Source organism: Hylobates moloch, unplaced genomic scaffold, assembly GCF_009828535.3.
Source record: "Hylobates moloch isolate HMO894 unplaced genomic scaffold, HMol_V3 SCAFFOLD_3, whole genome shotgun sequence".
NCBI classification, from domain to species: Eukaryota; Metazoa; Chordata; class Mammalia; order Primates; family Hylobatidae; genus Hylobates; species Hylobates moloch.
Window position 1 is genome coordinate 97,397,714 of NW_026652278.1, and position 14,780 is coordinate 97,412,493.

A 14,780-nucleotide genomic window follows, 5' to 3' on the forward strand; every position below is an offset into this window, starting at 1 on the left:
TTTTTGAGACGGAGTCTCGCTCTGTCGCCCAGGCTGGAGTGCAGTGGCGCGATCTCGGCTCACTGCAAGCTCCGCCTCCTGGGTTCACGCCATTCTCCTGCCTCAGCCTCTCCGAGTAGCTGGGACTACAGGCGCCCGCCACCACGCCTGGCTAATTTTTTTTTGTATTTTTAGTAGAGACGGGGTTTCACCGTGGTCTCGATCTCCTGACCTCGTGATCCGCCCGCCTTGGCCTCCCAAAGTGCTGGGATTACAAGCGTGAGCCACCGCGCCTGGCCTAACTTAAAGGCTTTAAGAATTGATGTGAACCAGTTTTTCCAGTGTTTCCAATGTTTTCTTGTTGTTGTGAATATATGTTAAAAATATGCTTCTAAATTACTGAATTTGCTTTATAGAGAATTGAGGAAAGTGCATTAAAAATGAACTTAAAACACATTGTGTGGTTCTTCTGATTTCTACAAAAATGTAAATGGAGTACTTTTTCCGTTATTAGCCTGGGGTGATCCAAATTTGAACCAGATGGCCTCCCTCTAGGTGTCAGGCCAATGTAAATTTTAATCTTGCTACTTTCTTTTATGTTTTCATTTTATAATCTAATTACCTGAATTAAAAAAAAAACCCTAAGAACCATTGTTTCTTGTTTATTTACCATGTGTCAGACACTGCATTATATGTCTGAGTATATTTAATTACCAAATAGTTCTAATTTACTATTGTCTGTATTTGCATATAAGGAAGTTAAGGCTTAAGAAGATGAAATACCTTGTTGAAGATCACAGAACTAGCAGCATTAAAGATTAGGTCAAACTCTAGATTCCCTTGTTCTTAGCTACTATGCTATACTGCCTTTACTGCTTATTTGAGGATAAACATTAGTTAAGATAGTGATTGACAAAAAAGTTAATATTATTCCAGATAAAACAAAGGTCAGTTTTTACTAAAAGAACTTACTTATGTATGCTGGCTTGGATTGTTAGATTTACTTTGGATTACTAACACTTCTGTAAATCTATAATAACATCTTGCTTCCATTCTAGTAAATATTCCTTCAAAGTTAGTTGCAGACGTCAGTTAGAGAACCATACATTTGTCATATTAGGATGAGCTATTTAAAAAAATACAATTAGGCTGGTCGTGGTGACTCACACCTGTAATCCCAGCACTTTGAGAGGCCAAGGCAGGCATATGACCTGAGGTCAGGAGTTCAAGACCAGACTGGCCAACATGGTGAAACCCCGGTCTCTATTAAAAAAAAAAAAAAAAAAATTATCCAGGCTTGGTGGCGGGCCCCTGTAGTCCCAGCTCCTCAGGAGCCTGGGGCAGGAAGAATTGCTTGAACAAAGGAGGCGGAGGTTGCAGTGAGCCCAGATTGCACCCCTGCACTCCAGCCTGGGTGACAGAGTGAGACTCGGTATCAAAAAAAAAAAAAAATTATAAGTTGCTGACAATTTATATAGTCTCTGTTCTACATTTAGAAATGTAGCTGAGAATTATTGTAACACAGGGAAGGAAGTTGAGAATGACATTGACTTACAGAAGCTTCTTAAAATTATCCGTATATCCAATCAGTGTTCCGCAACCCAAATGTAAAAATCTTTAAGGAATCCTCAACACACGCCTGCAGAACATTCATGTTTTCAATTCGAAGTTGCTCGTCAAGATCAGAAACTCTCACAGTTTGTATTTGCATGTGGTCTGTAGAAAAAATTCTGAAGAGTTGTGATCTCTCTGATAGTGATTGGGATGAGAATTTTGAATTAGTTACAGAATGTTGTGATTTGGTGATGGTCCCTTTTTAAAAAATACAAATGTTTCTTTCCTTTCTAGAAACGGCTTACAAAATAGACAGATCTTGGTAGACAACGTGGCTGCAGGCTGTTGAATTGGAATTCCCTGTGGCTGTCTGAAGGCAGGGTGTCTGGAGAGCGGTGGGCTGACCTGTTCCTACACCTTGCATCATGCCAGCTTTGTCAACGGGATCTGGGAGTGACACCGGTATGTGACCCCAAGAGGGGCAGTTTTCATTCCATCTTTGCTTAAATCTTGTTCACAGTGAAATACAGCATTGCTTTAAGCACATGCAGGCAGATCATGCTTGTTTTTCTGTCACCAACACTAGGGACATAAGATCAACTCAGGGATGACCTCCTAGGTAAAAGTTACTGGAGGACATGGACTCATTGCCTCTTTCTCCAGGTAGTGATGGCGTGTGCTGATGTTCTCATACTCTCTTGCTTTTAGAATAATCCTGTGCATTTAATTTAAAAAATTAAGTATTTGAAACTTATAGAAAAGTATGGCAAATACTGTGATACCCATATTATCCTTCACTCAGATGTATAACAGGTAGGAACTGTTTGCCACACTTGATTCAGATTTTTCTCTTTTTTTTTCTCTTTAAGAAATAAAACATTATCCTTACCTCAATTCTCTGTTTTCTCTCTGTCACCAGAGGTAAAACTATCCTGAAATTGATATATACCATTGAGGGATTCAATTAAAACTAACAAACATATTTCATGTTATTATCAGTTATAAGACTTTGAGATACCTAGAATAGGTATTTCTAAGAAAGGAAAAAAAACTCACACACACACATGTGTACATAAAATCCTCCCCTTCTGATCTGATTCAGGAAGTAGAGGTGTGGTGGTAGATGCCTCTTTGAGGTCCTATTCTGGACCAGAATCAGCACTTTTTCAAAGTGTAGAATCCTGGATGCCTCTAAGAACTACTAAAACAAAATGTAAATGGGGTTGGGGGCCTATGTCATGCATTTTTAAAGCCCCTTGAAAGAAGTGGTAACATAGTGTGACGAAAAGGAATGTTCTCTGTTTTATGTGGGCCATCCTGAATTTGGTTGATATAGCTCTCAAACCAGCCGAGGTGGCTGTCTCAGACTGGACAATTACAATGACTGGTGCTATAATCTCAAAAATGCCGAAACATAAATTCAGTTTTATCTCGTATTATGTTACACTGGCATTTTCATTTGCACTATTTGCAAATATAATTCTTTGCTATTTCAAGCATATCCATAGTTATATTTTGGCAAGTTTTGTCTCATCTTTATCCATCAAAAATGATTTTTTTCCGCTGTGATTTACATTGAGGATTCGTTTTTGTCAGGAAGAAGTTTTGATTGTTAAATTACGTAAAGCTTTTCTTTCTCAAGACCTTAACTTGGAAGCCAGACCCTTTGGAAATTTTTTTTCTTCTTTTTAGGTTTTATATAGTCCCACATTGTGTTCTACTTTATAAAAATGAATGATTTAACTTTCCATAGTGCTTTGGGAAATTATGGATAAAATTTATGTGAACCATAAATTTACTACAGTTGTGTAATGAATATGTTTTAAACCTTGCTGTTCACCCGAAATGCCTTAGTTTAATTTAATGCAAAATATTGTTGCTTACACATAACTTGAAGGAGGATTAAAATGGAGTATTTATAGTTTATAAGGCAGTTTAGGTGTCAGTCATGAAAAATAGCATAGGCTATTAAGAATTTAAAAAGAGCTTTTCCACACACAGCCAGCTCGCTCAGTGCAAATCTAAAGTGCCGATCTGAATGACATCTTGCTTTATGATGTTTTTTGACCTTATGTCCCCACGAGGTTTGAGCGAAGCACAGAAGACAAGAGTCTCTGCATTTACAGAAGCCGCAAAGTACGGCGTATGCGTCAGATGTTTGCAACTGGCCAGTCAGGGGTCATTTTTCCCATAAGCAGCGTTGCTTAGCAGTTTCGCTGATGTCGTCCCATTATCAGGTTTCCAGGGGAACAGAGTTAAAGTCAGACCCTCATGCCACAGGAGCAAGGCACCCGACTCACAGCAGCCTAGATGCATGGATTGCTCATTTGGGAAAATACGTTCCGTGTAAAACTTTTACCACTTCTTCCTTCCCTTCTTGCTTATTTCACTAAGAAAAAAAAAGGTAATTATACAAGTAATACATAAAAACATGCCGCTTTCCCCGATCTCATTTTTTTTCTCCGTTTGATAAGTAACCTGTAAGAGTTTCCTGTGCATTCAATACTTGCATATATATGTCATTAATACATTGTTTTTGAGTCTCTTTTCATTTTCTTTTTAATCACAGATTTTGTTATGCCCTATTTATTATTCTTCAGCTTTTTTTCTACACCAAGCTATATTCTTGGAGAGATATTTCCATGTTAAATATAGAAAAGCGTTTGTGTTTACGCATGTTTATCTATATCTCTCTATACATCTGTGTATTTATCTCTTTCTCTTAAACTAATGTATACTTTTCTATCATATTGCTGTTTAGTGAACCATATTGCTGTTAACAAAAGCCTGGTTTTGCTCATTTTATAAATATTTTGGAAGGGAAGATGTACACATTTAATGATGTCAAATTGTCCTCCAGAGTGGTTAAACCACTGAATGATCTACAGTCAGTGTATTAAAGATGCTTTCCCCTACATTCTTGGCAATATTAAATGTTGTCAATCTTTGTAATTTTTACCGATCTGTTGGGAAAAACATAAAATCTTAAGTGTGAAATGTGTGTTACTAGTGATAGCTAGCGTATTTTCATTTGTTTAATAGCCATTCCTCTGTGATTCATCTCTTCATATATCTTCCCCATTTTTGTACTGGCTTGTCATTTTCTAATTTACTTGCAGAATTTATTTATATTTTGTATATTCATCCTTTGAGCCATTATATGTTGAACACCATTTCTTCTGGTCAGTCATTTGTCCTTCTTATTCTTTAAATAATAACATTTCTTCTATAATAGTTGAAAACTTTTTTGTAGTCAAATCAATGTTTTCTGTATGATGTATGCTACTTTTCTTCTGCTTAAGAAGGCCTTTCCTATCCCAAGATTATGAAGATATTCTCTAAGATTTTTAATAGTTATCCTAAAGATTTGTTTTCACTCATTTGAAATTATAATCCAACTGTAATCTGTATGTGGAGCATGGCAGTAGTCTAATCTCACCTGATTTTATTTTTTCATGTGGTCTACCGAGTAGTCCCCAGATCACTTATTCAATAGTCTGTCCTTTCCATGTATATTTTTAATATCCCCTCTATCATAATCCAGCATTACATATATGTTCTGAGTTCTCTTTCTTGGCTGTAATGATCTGTTGATTATATTTAATTTTTTTAATAGATTATTTTTTAGAGCAATTTTAGAATTATAGAAAAATTACGAAGACAGTACAGAGAGTTTCAATATGCCTTGCCTTAGTTTCCCCTGTTATTAGCATCTTACATTAGTATGGTAAATTCATTTCAATTGGAGAAATGATATAGATACATGATTATTATTAACTAAAATCTACACTTTATTCAGATTTCCTTCATTTTCCGTTTATGTCATTTTTTTTTTGTTCCAGGATCTCATTCGTAATGCCATATTACATTTAGTTGTCAGCTCTCATTAAGTTTCTCTTGGCCATAATGGTTTCTAAGACTTTAGAAATCAGGCACAGTGGCTGACACCTTAATCCCAGCACTTTGAGAGGCTGAGGTGGGTGGAACTCTTGAGCCCAGAAGTTTGAGACCAGTCTGGGCAAACTGGTGAAACCACATCTCTACTAAAAATACAAAAAATTAGCTGGGCCATAGTGGCATGTGCCTATGGTTCCAGCTACCTGGAAGGCTGAGGTGGGAGGATCACCTGAGCCTGGGAGGTGCAGGCTGCAGTGAGCAGTGATCACACCACTGCACTTCAGCCTGGGTGATGGAGTGAGAACCTGTCTCAAAAAAACAAAACAACAAAACAAAACAAAAAACAACAAAACCCAAAAGACTTTCCTTGATTTTGACAATCTTGAGAGTTTTGAGGAGTTCTGGTTAGGTATATTGTAAGGATTCCCCTCTCCTGCAATTTGTCTGATATTTTTCTTGTGAAAAGATTGGGGTTATGTGTTTGTGGGGTAAGATCAGAGCGGTGAAGGGCCATTGTCATCATATCACACTGAGGGTATATTCTGTCAACTCGATTTATAACTGTTGACATTAATGTTGGTGACCTGCCTAAAGTACTGTGTGTCAGGTTTCTCCACTGTAAGATTACTCTTTTTTTCACCCTTTCCATACTGTAATCTTTGGAAAAAGTCTCTCTGTGCAGCCCACACTTAGAGTAGCATGTGTGGTTTCTCCTCCTTTAGGGTAAAGGAGCTATCTAAATTATTTGGAATTCTTTGTCTTTTCTCTCCCATTTATTAATTTATTCAATCATTCAGATCAGTATGGAGTCATAGATACTTATTTTGTACTTTGGGTTAAAAGCCATGACTACTTTATTTTGTTGCTCAAATTGTTCCAGCTTTGGCCCTTGGGAGCTCTTTGAGTTGGCTTCTTTGATAACCCCCATCAATGTGGGCTCATTTATTTTTAGCACTTCCTTACTTTTGATACTACAAATATTCTTGGCTCATCTTGTATATTTCCTGCCCCAGTCCTAGAAGTAGACATTTCTCTAAGGAGCTCTAGCTCCTTTCGTTGGGATGGGCTTAGAAATCAAGATCTGGGCAATAGGTTTGCTCATCACTACTGGAGTGTTGTTTCTTTTTCGTTTAGTTTCATTTCATTTCGTTTCTTTTCTCTTTTCTCTCCTCCCTCCTCCTCCTCTCTCTTCTGTCTTCTCTCTCTTCTGTCTTCTGTCTTCTCTCTCTCTACCCCTCTCCTTTCCTTTCTTTTTTCTTTCCAATTCTTTTCTTCTTGGTAGAGATGGGGTATCCTGTGTTGCCCAGGCTGGTCTCAAACTCCTGAGCTCAAGTGATGCTCCTGCCTCAGCCTCCCAAAGTGCTGGGATTATAGGCATGAGGCACTGCACTCAGCCTTAGAGTGTTGTTTCTTTTTTTTGTTTTCTTGAGACGGAGTCTTGCTCTGTTGCCCAGGCTGGAGTGCAGTGGTGCTGTCTCAGCTTATTGCAAGCTCTGCCTCCCAGGTTTACACCATTCTCCTGCCTCAGCCTCCTGAGTAGCTGAGACTTCAGGTGCCCGTCACCACGCCTGGATAATTTTTTGTATTTTTTTTTTTTTTTTTAGTAGAGACAGGGTTTCACCATGTTAGCCAGGATGGTCTCGATCTCCTGACCTCGTGATCCGCCCGCCTCGGCCTCCCAAAGTGCTGGGATTACAGGCGTGAGCAACCGCGCCCGGCCGGAGTGTTGTTTCGTTAAGGCTCTTTCAGCTGACAAAGCAACGAAATGTATGTGTGTAAGTTAACCCATGCGTAAACACACATAAACATATATGAACATTTCTATGTGTAATCATCTGTAACTATGCTAAACTAAATATGAGTTCTCATTGATGCTTTCAGCTCTAATCCTTAGCAAATGGATCATTGTAGCCTCTTCCCCCTCCACCAGTGGAAAACTTGCCACTACCATCCACCATTGATTTACTTAATTGTTCAATCCCAGTGTACATGTACCAATATAGCAGTATCAGAATTGTTAACCATGGGAAACAAATTTTATTAGCTAGAGAGTTGATTTTATTTTTATTCTTGGCATAGTCCCATAGCATCTTTATAGTTTTTAATCTTATGGAATTATTCCTTTCCTGCATAATACCTATATTAGTTTTAGTTTTATAATTTCATTATGATTTTTACAAGCATCATGTAATGTGAAATATAATATAGTTACAGAAATGCACATAAAAAACCTTTATAAGTAGAGTTTTAAAAGTGGTTATAAGCCAGCATCCATGTGACCTGGTCATATCCACGTGACCACATCCACCTAGGTCGAAAATTCCAACACTTTGAAGGCAGCCTGTGTATCTCTTCTCAGTCACAATCTTCCCAACCTCCTTAATGACTCCTACCTCACACTACACATAAGACATAGTTTATGATTTGTATAAGCATTCATGGGCAATATGGTTTAATTTTGCTGGTTGAACTTTATAAATGGAATTACACCGTAAGCAGTTTTTAGTTTGAAAGTGAATATTTATTTAGAATGAAGAAAATGAAAACACATTGTAAATTTTCAAAAGTGGCTACAATATAACAAGTATTACAGAATCCAGGGGAAAAGTATAATTTTTAAAAAATTAACTCCGTGACACACCTCCATAAAGCTTTTTCTTCTATATTTTTGGCTGTCTACTCTTTCCTTGCCTCTTCATGTGTACTATTTTCTTTAAAAGAAGAGAAAAGCAATCCATCTTACATTACCAATCGTGTGTGTGTGTGTGTGTGTGTGTGTGTGTGTGTGTTTTAAGAGACAGGATCTCACTCTGTCACCCAGGCTGAATGCAGTGGTGCAATTGTAGCTCATTGCACCCTCAAACTCCTAGGATCCTCCTGCCTCAGTGTCTCAAGTAGCTGGGACTACAGGCGCATGCTACCATGCCTGGCTAATTTTTTATATTTTGTAGAGACTTCGGTGAGTCTTCCTGTGTTGACCAGGCTGGTCTCAAACTTCTGGGCTCAAGTGATCGTCCCACCACTGGCCTCCCAAAGTGCTGGGATTATAGGTGTGAGCTATTGTGCCTGGCCTTACACTGATTTTTGAATGTTAAACCAACTTGCATTCTAGAGATAAACCCAATTTGGTCATAATTTACTATCCTTTTTTTATATTTCTGGATTTGGTTTGCTCATATTTTGTTTAGAATTTTGAGATCTGTGTTGATGAGTGACTTCAGTTGTAATTTCGCTTTTTCATTCTTTACGAAATTTCACAAAGTCATGCTGGTCTCGTGTAGTGTCTTGGGACGAGCCTTTCCTCTTCTGTGGAAGAGTTTGTGAAAGATTGAAATTCACTTTTACTTGAGTAGAACTTACCTGTTAGGTCACCTGTGCCTGGGAATTTTCTTTTTTGATAAGATTTTTGGTAACTAATTCATTTATTTTAAAGGTTAAAAGAATATTCTAGTTTTCTGTTTCTTCTTGAGTCAATTTTGGTGATTTACAGTTTTCCAAGACTGTCCATTTCATCAGAATTTTCAAATTTGTTGGGAAAGAATTATTTGTATTATTATTACTTCATACCTATAGTTTCTGTATTGATGCTTTTTTTTTTTGGTCCTGATATTGGTAATTTTTGCATTCTCTTCCTCTTAATTTTGTGAGAGTTTTGTCAATTCTATTAGTCTTTTTAGATATAAAACTTATGGCTTTATTTTCTCTATTGTACATTTGTTTTTATTTCATTAATTTTTACTGTTCTTTTTCTTATTTCTAGAAATGCTTTGTTTATAAATATTTAATCTTTCCCTTTTCCTAATGTTCACATTTCAGACTATTTCTCACTACGTTTTATTGGCTTTATTTGTGCTATAATTTTAAAATATTTTCTAATTTTATTAAATGTTTGCTTTGCTTTAGAATTTTTGTAATTGATTATTTAGAATTTTAAAAAATATTCACATAAGAGTTTTTTTCATTTTTTTTTGGTTACTGATTTTTAACCTTAATTGCTTTGTGGTCAGAAAGCTGAATTTGCACCATTTTAGTCCTTTGAAATTTGTTTAGACTTATTTTATGGCTAGACATATGGTTAATTTCAATGAGTATTCTGAATATGTTTAACAATAGGTATATTCTGTAATTATTGACTGTAGTTTTCTATATGTGTCTATTAGGCCAAACTTATTGATTAGGTCATTCAAATATTCTGTATTCTAATTGATTTTTTGTTGTCGCTGCTTATTCTTTCACTTATCAAGAGAAGTATTTTTAAAAATCTCCCTCAGTGATTATGGATTTATCTTGTAGTTCTATCAGTTTTAGTTTAGTTCATTTATTTATTTATTTGAGATGGAGTCTCGCTCTGTCGCCCAGGCTGGAATGCAGTGGTGCGATCTTGGCTCACTGCAACCTCCGCCTCCCGGGTTCAAGCAATTCTCCTGCCTCAGCCTCTGGAGTAGCTGGGACTACAGGCATGCATCATCATGCCAGCTACTTTTTTGTATTTTTTTTTTTTGTAGAGATGGAGTTTCACCATGTTGGCTAGGCTGGTCTTGAACTTCTGACCTCAAGTGATCTGCCTGCCTTGGCTTCCCAAAGTACTGGGATTACAGGCGTGAACCACTGTGCCTGGCCTTCTTTTTTGTATATTTAAATATGTTATTTTGTTGGTAAATTAAGCCTTTTAAATAAATTTTATGTTGAAGTATATACTTTTTTTTTCTGTTAGCACTGAGTAGTTTATCTTTTTCTGTCCTTTTACTTTCAGCTCTTCTGTGTTCCTAACATTGATAGAGCTCTTGTGAATTGCTTGTAATTGAAGCTTTTTGGGGTTGTACAAATCTTTGCTTTTAACTAGAGTATTTTCAGTACAGGTAACATAATGACTGACTTTTAAAATTTAAAATCTACCATCCCATTTTGTGCTTTCTCTTTGTCCTATTCTTTCTTTTTTTCTATTATTTATATTTTCTTTGGACTGATTAGAATATTTCTATCATTTTCATTTTTCTCTGCTGTCTTGATGTTATACATTCTCTTTCTGTTCTTTCGGTAGTTTCCTTCATAATTACTACTTGAATCCTTTATTGTAAAAATTCAACATTAATCTCTACCTTTATTGTCACCATGGACAAACTAAGGACCTTACAAGACTTCTACTTCATATGTTCCCAACTTATATGCTACTGTGTCATGTATTTTCATTCTCTATTTTAAATAAAAAACCCCAGACCTTGAAGACATCATTGTCACAGTTCTTTTTGTTTTTGTTTGTTTTTTATTTTTTTGAGACGGAGTCTAGCTCTGTTGCCCTGGCTGGAGTGCAGTGCACGATCTCAGCTCACTGCAAGCTCCACCTCCCAGGTTCATGCCATTCTCCTGCCTCAGCCTCCTGAGTAGCTGGGACTACAGGCGCCCGCCACCACGCCTGGCTAATTTTTTGTATTTTTAGTAGAGATGGGGTTTCACCGTGTTAGCCAAGATGGGCTCGATCTCCTGACCTCGTGATCCACCCGCCTCGGCCTCCCAAAGTGCTGGGATTACAGGCATGAGCTACCGCGCCCGGCCCATTGTCACAGTTTTATACTATTAGTATTCATTTAGAGTTCCTCACATATTACCATTTTCTTTGTTTACCTCCAACTCACAACTTAGCATTTTCATCCACCATGGTTTTTCCATCTGCTTACAGTAAAAATCTTTAGAATTTCCTATTTTGAAGGTCTACTGCTATCAAACTGTCTCTGTTATTGCTGAAAATGTTTTTATTTGTGCTCGTTCTTGGAAGTAGTTTTTACCAAGCACATAACGCTAGGTTAGCAGTTATTATTTTTTCCTCAGTGCACTGAAAGCAAGAGGCAATGAAATTATATATTCAAAGTGGCTATTTAAAAGTCAGTTGTCAGAGTCTGTCTTTGGAAGTAATCTGCCTTCTTTCTCTGGCTGTTTTTATTATTTTCTTTTTTTCTTAGATGTCTGCACTTTCACTATTCTGTGTCTAGGTGGAATTTCATTTTCTATGCCTCATCCAGAATTCATTTGGCTTTTTGAATGCATATAAATCCGTGTATTTCATGAATTCTGGAAAAATTTCAGCTGTTAATCTTTTAAGATGTTACCTGTACTTCATTCTTCCTCTCTTCTATCGTTCTAGTGTGCTAGTTAAATATGCCTAAGACATTTCTGCTATCCCTTATCTTTCTTAACCCTCTTATATATTTCAGTCTTTTGTGGTCTTTCCATCAGCCATCAGCCCTTTGAGTAATTCTCACCTATCTTGTTTGGTTAATTCTTTTTTGAGCTTTATTCCTCTCCTTTATATGCTGGGGTTGAGTTTTTAATTTCAATGATGATGATTATTTGTATAGGAAGCAACTGCTTAATTCTTTTTCTTTTCTTTTTTTTTCTTTTTTTGTTGAGATGGAGTCTCACTCTGTCACCCAGGCTGGAGTGCAGTGGTGTGATCTCAGCTCACTGCAACCTCCGCTTCTTGGGTTCAAGCGATTCTGCCTCAGCCTCCCGAGTAGCTGGGATTACAGGCATGCGCCACCACACCTGGTTAATTTTTGTATTTTTAGTAGACACAGGGTTTCACCATGTTGGCCAGGCCGGTCTCAAACTCCTGACCTTAGGTGATTCGCCCACCTTGGCCTCCCAAAGTGCTGGGATTACAGGCGTGAGCCACGGTGCCTGGCCAAGAAGTGCTGCTTAGTTCTTTTAAAAATGTTTGGCCCATGTTCAAGTTGTTTGCACTATAGATCAGTTTGCTTAGGGAAATCCCATTAACCTCACTTCTGGAGGGTGGAGCCAAGATGGCCGAATAGGAACAGCTCCGGTCTCCAGCTCCCAGCCCCAGCGACACAGAAGACGGGTGATTTCTGCATTTCTGCTTGAGGTACCGGTTTCATCTCACTAGGGAGTGCCTAACAGTGGGTGCAGGACAGTCGGTGAAGCGCACTGTGCGCGAGCCGAAGCAGGGCAAGGCATTGCCTCACTCGGGAAGCGCAAGAGGTCAGGGAGTTCCCTTTCCTAGTCAAAGAAAGGGGAAACAGACGGCACCTGGAATATCGGGTCAGTCCCATCCTAATACTGCGCTTTTCCAACGGGCCTGGAAAACGGCACACTAGGAGATTGTGTCCTGCACCTGGCTCGGAGGGTCCTATGCCCACGGAGTCTCGCTGAATGCTAGCACAGCAGTCTGAGATCAAGCTGCAAGGCGGCAGCGAGGCTGGGGGAGGGGCGCCCGCCATTGCCCAGGCTTGCTTAGGTAAACAAAGCAGCCAGGAAGCTCGAACTGGGTGGAGCCCACCACAGCTCAAGGAGGCCTGCCTGCCTCTGTAGGCTCCACCTCTGGGGGCAGGGCACAGACAAACAAAAACTCAGCAAGAACCTCCACAGACTTAAATGTCCCTGTCTGACTGACAGCTTTGAAGAGAGTAGTGGTTCTCCCAGCACGCAGCTGGAGATCTGAGAACGGACAGACTGCCTCCTAAAGTGGGTCCCTCACCCCTGAGCAGCCTAACTGGGAGGCACCCCCCCAGTAGGGACAGACTGACACCTCATTCAACCGGGTACTCCTCTGAGACAAAACTTTCAGACGAACTATCAGACAGCTGAATTTGTGGTCTCACGAAAATCCGCTGTTCTGCAGCCACCGCTGCTGACACCCAGCCAAACAGGGTCTGGAGTGGACCTCTAGTAAACTCCAACAGACCTGCAGCTGAGGGTCCTGTCTGGTAGAAGGAAAACTAACAAACAGAAAGGACATCCACACCAAAAACCCATCTGTACATCACCAGCATCAAAGACAAAAAGTAGATAAAACCACAAAGATGGGGAAAAAACAGAGCAGAAAAACTGGAAACTCTAAAAAACAGAGCACCTCTCCTCCTCCAAAGGAACGCAGTTCCTCACCAGCAACGGAACAAAGCTGGATGGAGGATGACTTTGATGAGTTGAGAGAAGAAGGCTTCAGACGATCAAACTACTCTGAGCTACGAGAGGAAATTCAAAACAATAGCAAAGAAGTTAAAAACTTTGAAAAAAAATTAGAAGAATGGATAACTAGAATAACCAATGGAGAAAAGGGCTTAAAGGAGCTGATGGAGCTGAAAGCCAAGTTTCGAGAACTACGCGAAGATTGCAGAAGCCTCAGTAGCAGATGCGATCAACTGGAAGAAAGGGTATCGCTGATGGAAGATGAAATGAATGAAATGAAGAGAGAAGGGAAGTTTAGAGAAAAAAGAATAAAAAGAAATGAACAAAGTCTCCAAGAAATTTGGGACTATGTGAAAAGACCAAACCTACATCTGATTGGTGTACCTGAAAATGATGGGGAGAATGGAACCAAGTTGGAAAACACTCTGCAAGATATTATCCAGGAGAACTTCCCCAATCTAGCAAGGCAGGCCAGCATTCAGATTCAGGAAATACAGAGAACGCCACAAAGATACTCCTCGAGAAGGGCAACTCCAAGACACATAATTGTCAGATTCACCAAAGTTGAAATGAAGGAAAAAATGTTAAGGGCAGCCAGAGAGAAAGGTCGGGTTACCCACAAAGGGAAGCCCATCAGACTAACAGCTGATCTCTCAGCAGAAACTCTACAAGCCAGAAGAGAGTGGGGGCCGATATTCAACATTCTTAAAGAAAAGAATTTTCAACCCAGAATTTCCTATCCCGCCAAACTAAGCTTCATAAGTGAAGGAGAAATAAAATACTTTACAGACAAGCAAATGCTGAGTGATTTTGTCACCACCAGGCCTGCCCTAAAAGAGCTCCTGAAGGAAGCACTAAACATGGAAAGGAACAACCGGTACCAGCCACTGCAAAAACATGCCAAATTGTAAAGACCATCGAGGCTAGGAAGAAACTATAGCAACTAACGAGCAAAATAACCAACTAACATCATAATGACAGGATCAGATTCACACATAACAATATTAACGTTAAATGTAAATGGGCTAAATGCTCCAATCAAAAGACACAGACTGGCAAACTGGATAAGGAGTCAGGACCCATCAGTGTGCTGTATTCAGGAAACCCATCTCACGTGCAGAGACACACATAGACTCAAAATAAAGGGATGGAGGAAGATCTACCAAGCAACTGGAAAACAAAAAAAGGCAGGGGTTGCAATCCTAGTCTCTGATAAAATAGACTTTAAACCAACAAAGATCAAAAGAGACAAAGAAGGCCATTACATAATGGTAAAGGGATCAATTCAACAAGAAGAGCTAACTATCCTAAATATATATGCACCCAACACAGGAGCACCCAGATTCATAAAGCAAGTCCTGAGTGACCTACAAAGGGACTTAAACTCCCACACAATAATAATGGGAGATTTTAACACCCCACTGTCA

General features: G+C 38.9%; 1 protein-coding gene across 8 annotated transcripts in view; it reads left to right on the forward strand.

Moving 5' to 3' along the window:
- Positions 1–14,780, forward strand: part of MPP7 (MAGUK p55 scaffold protein 7) — a 262,894-nt gene that overhangs the window by 65,940 nt on the left and 182,174 nt on the right. For all 8 annotated transcript variants that reach the window (XM_032144508.2, XM_058436591.1, XM_058436596.1 and 5 more), the window contains one exon: positions 1,828–1,995. In XM_032144508.2, coding sequence (XP_032000399.1) covers positions 1,959–1,995 — 37 coding nt within the window. In that variant the 5' untranslated portion in view covers positions 1,828–1,958. The remainder of the gene's footprint in view (positions 1–1,827; positions 1,996–14,780) is intronic.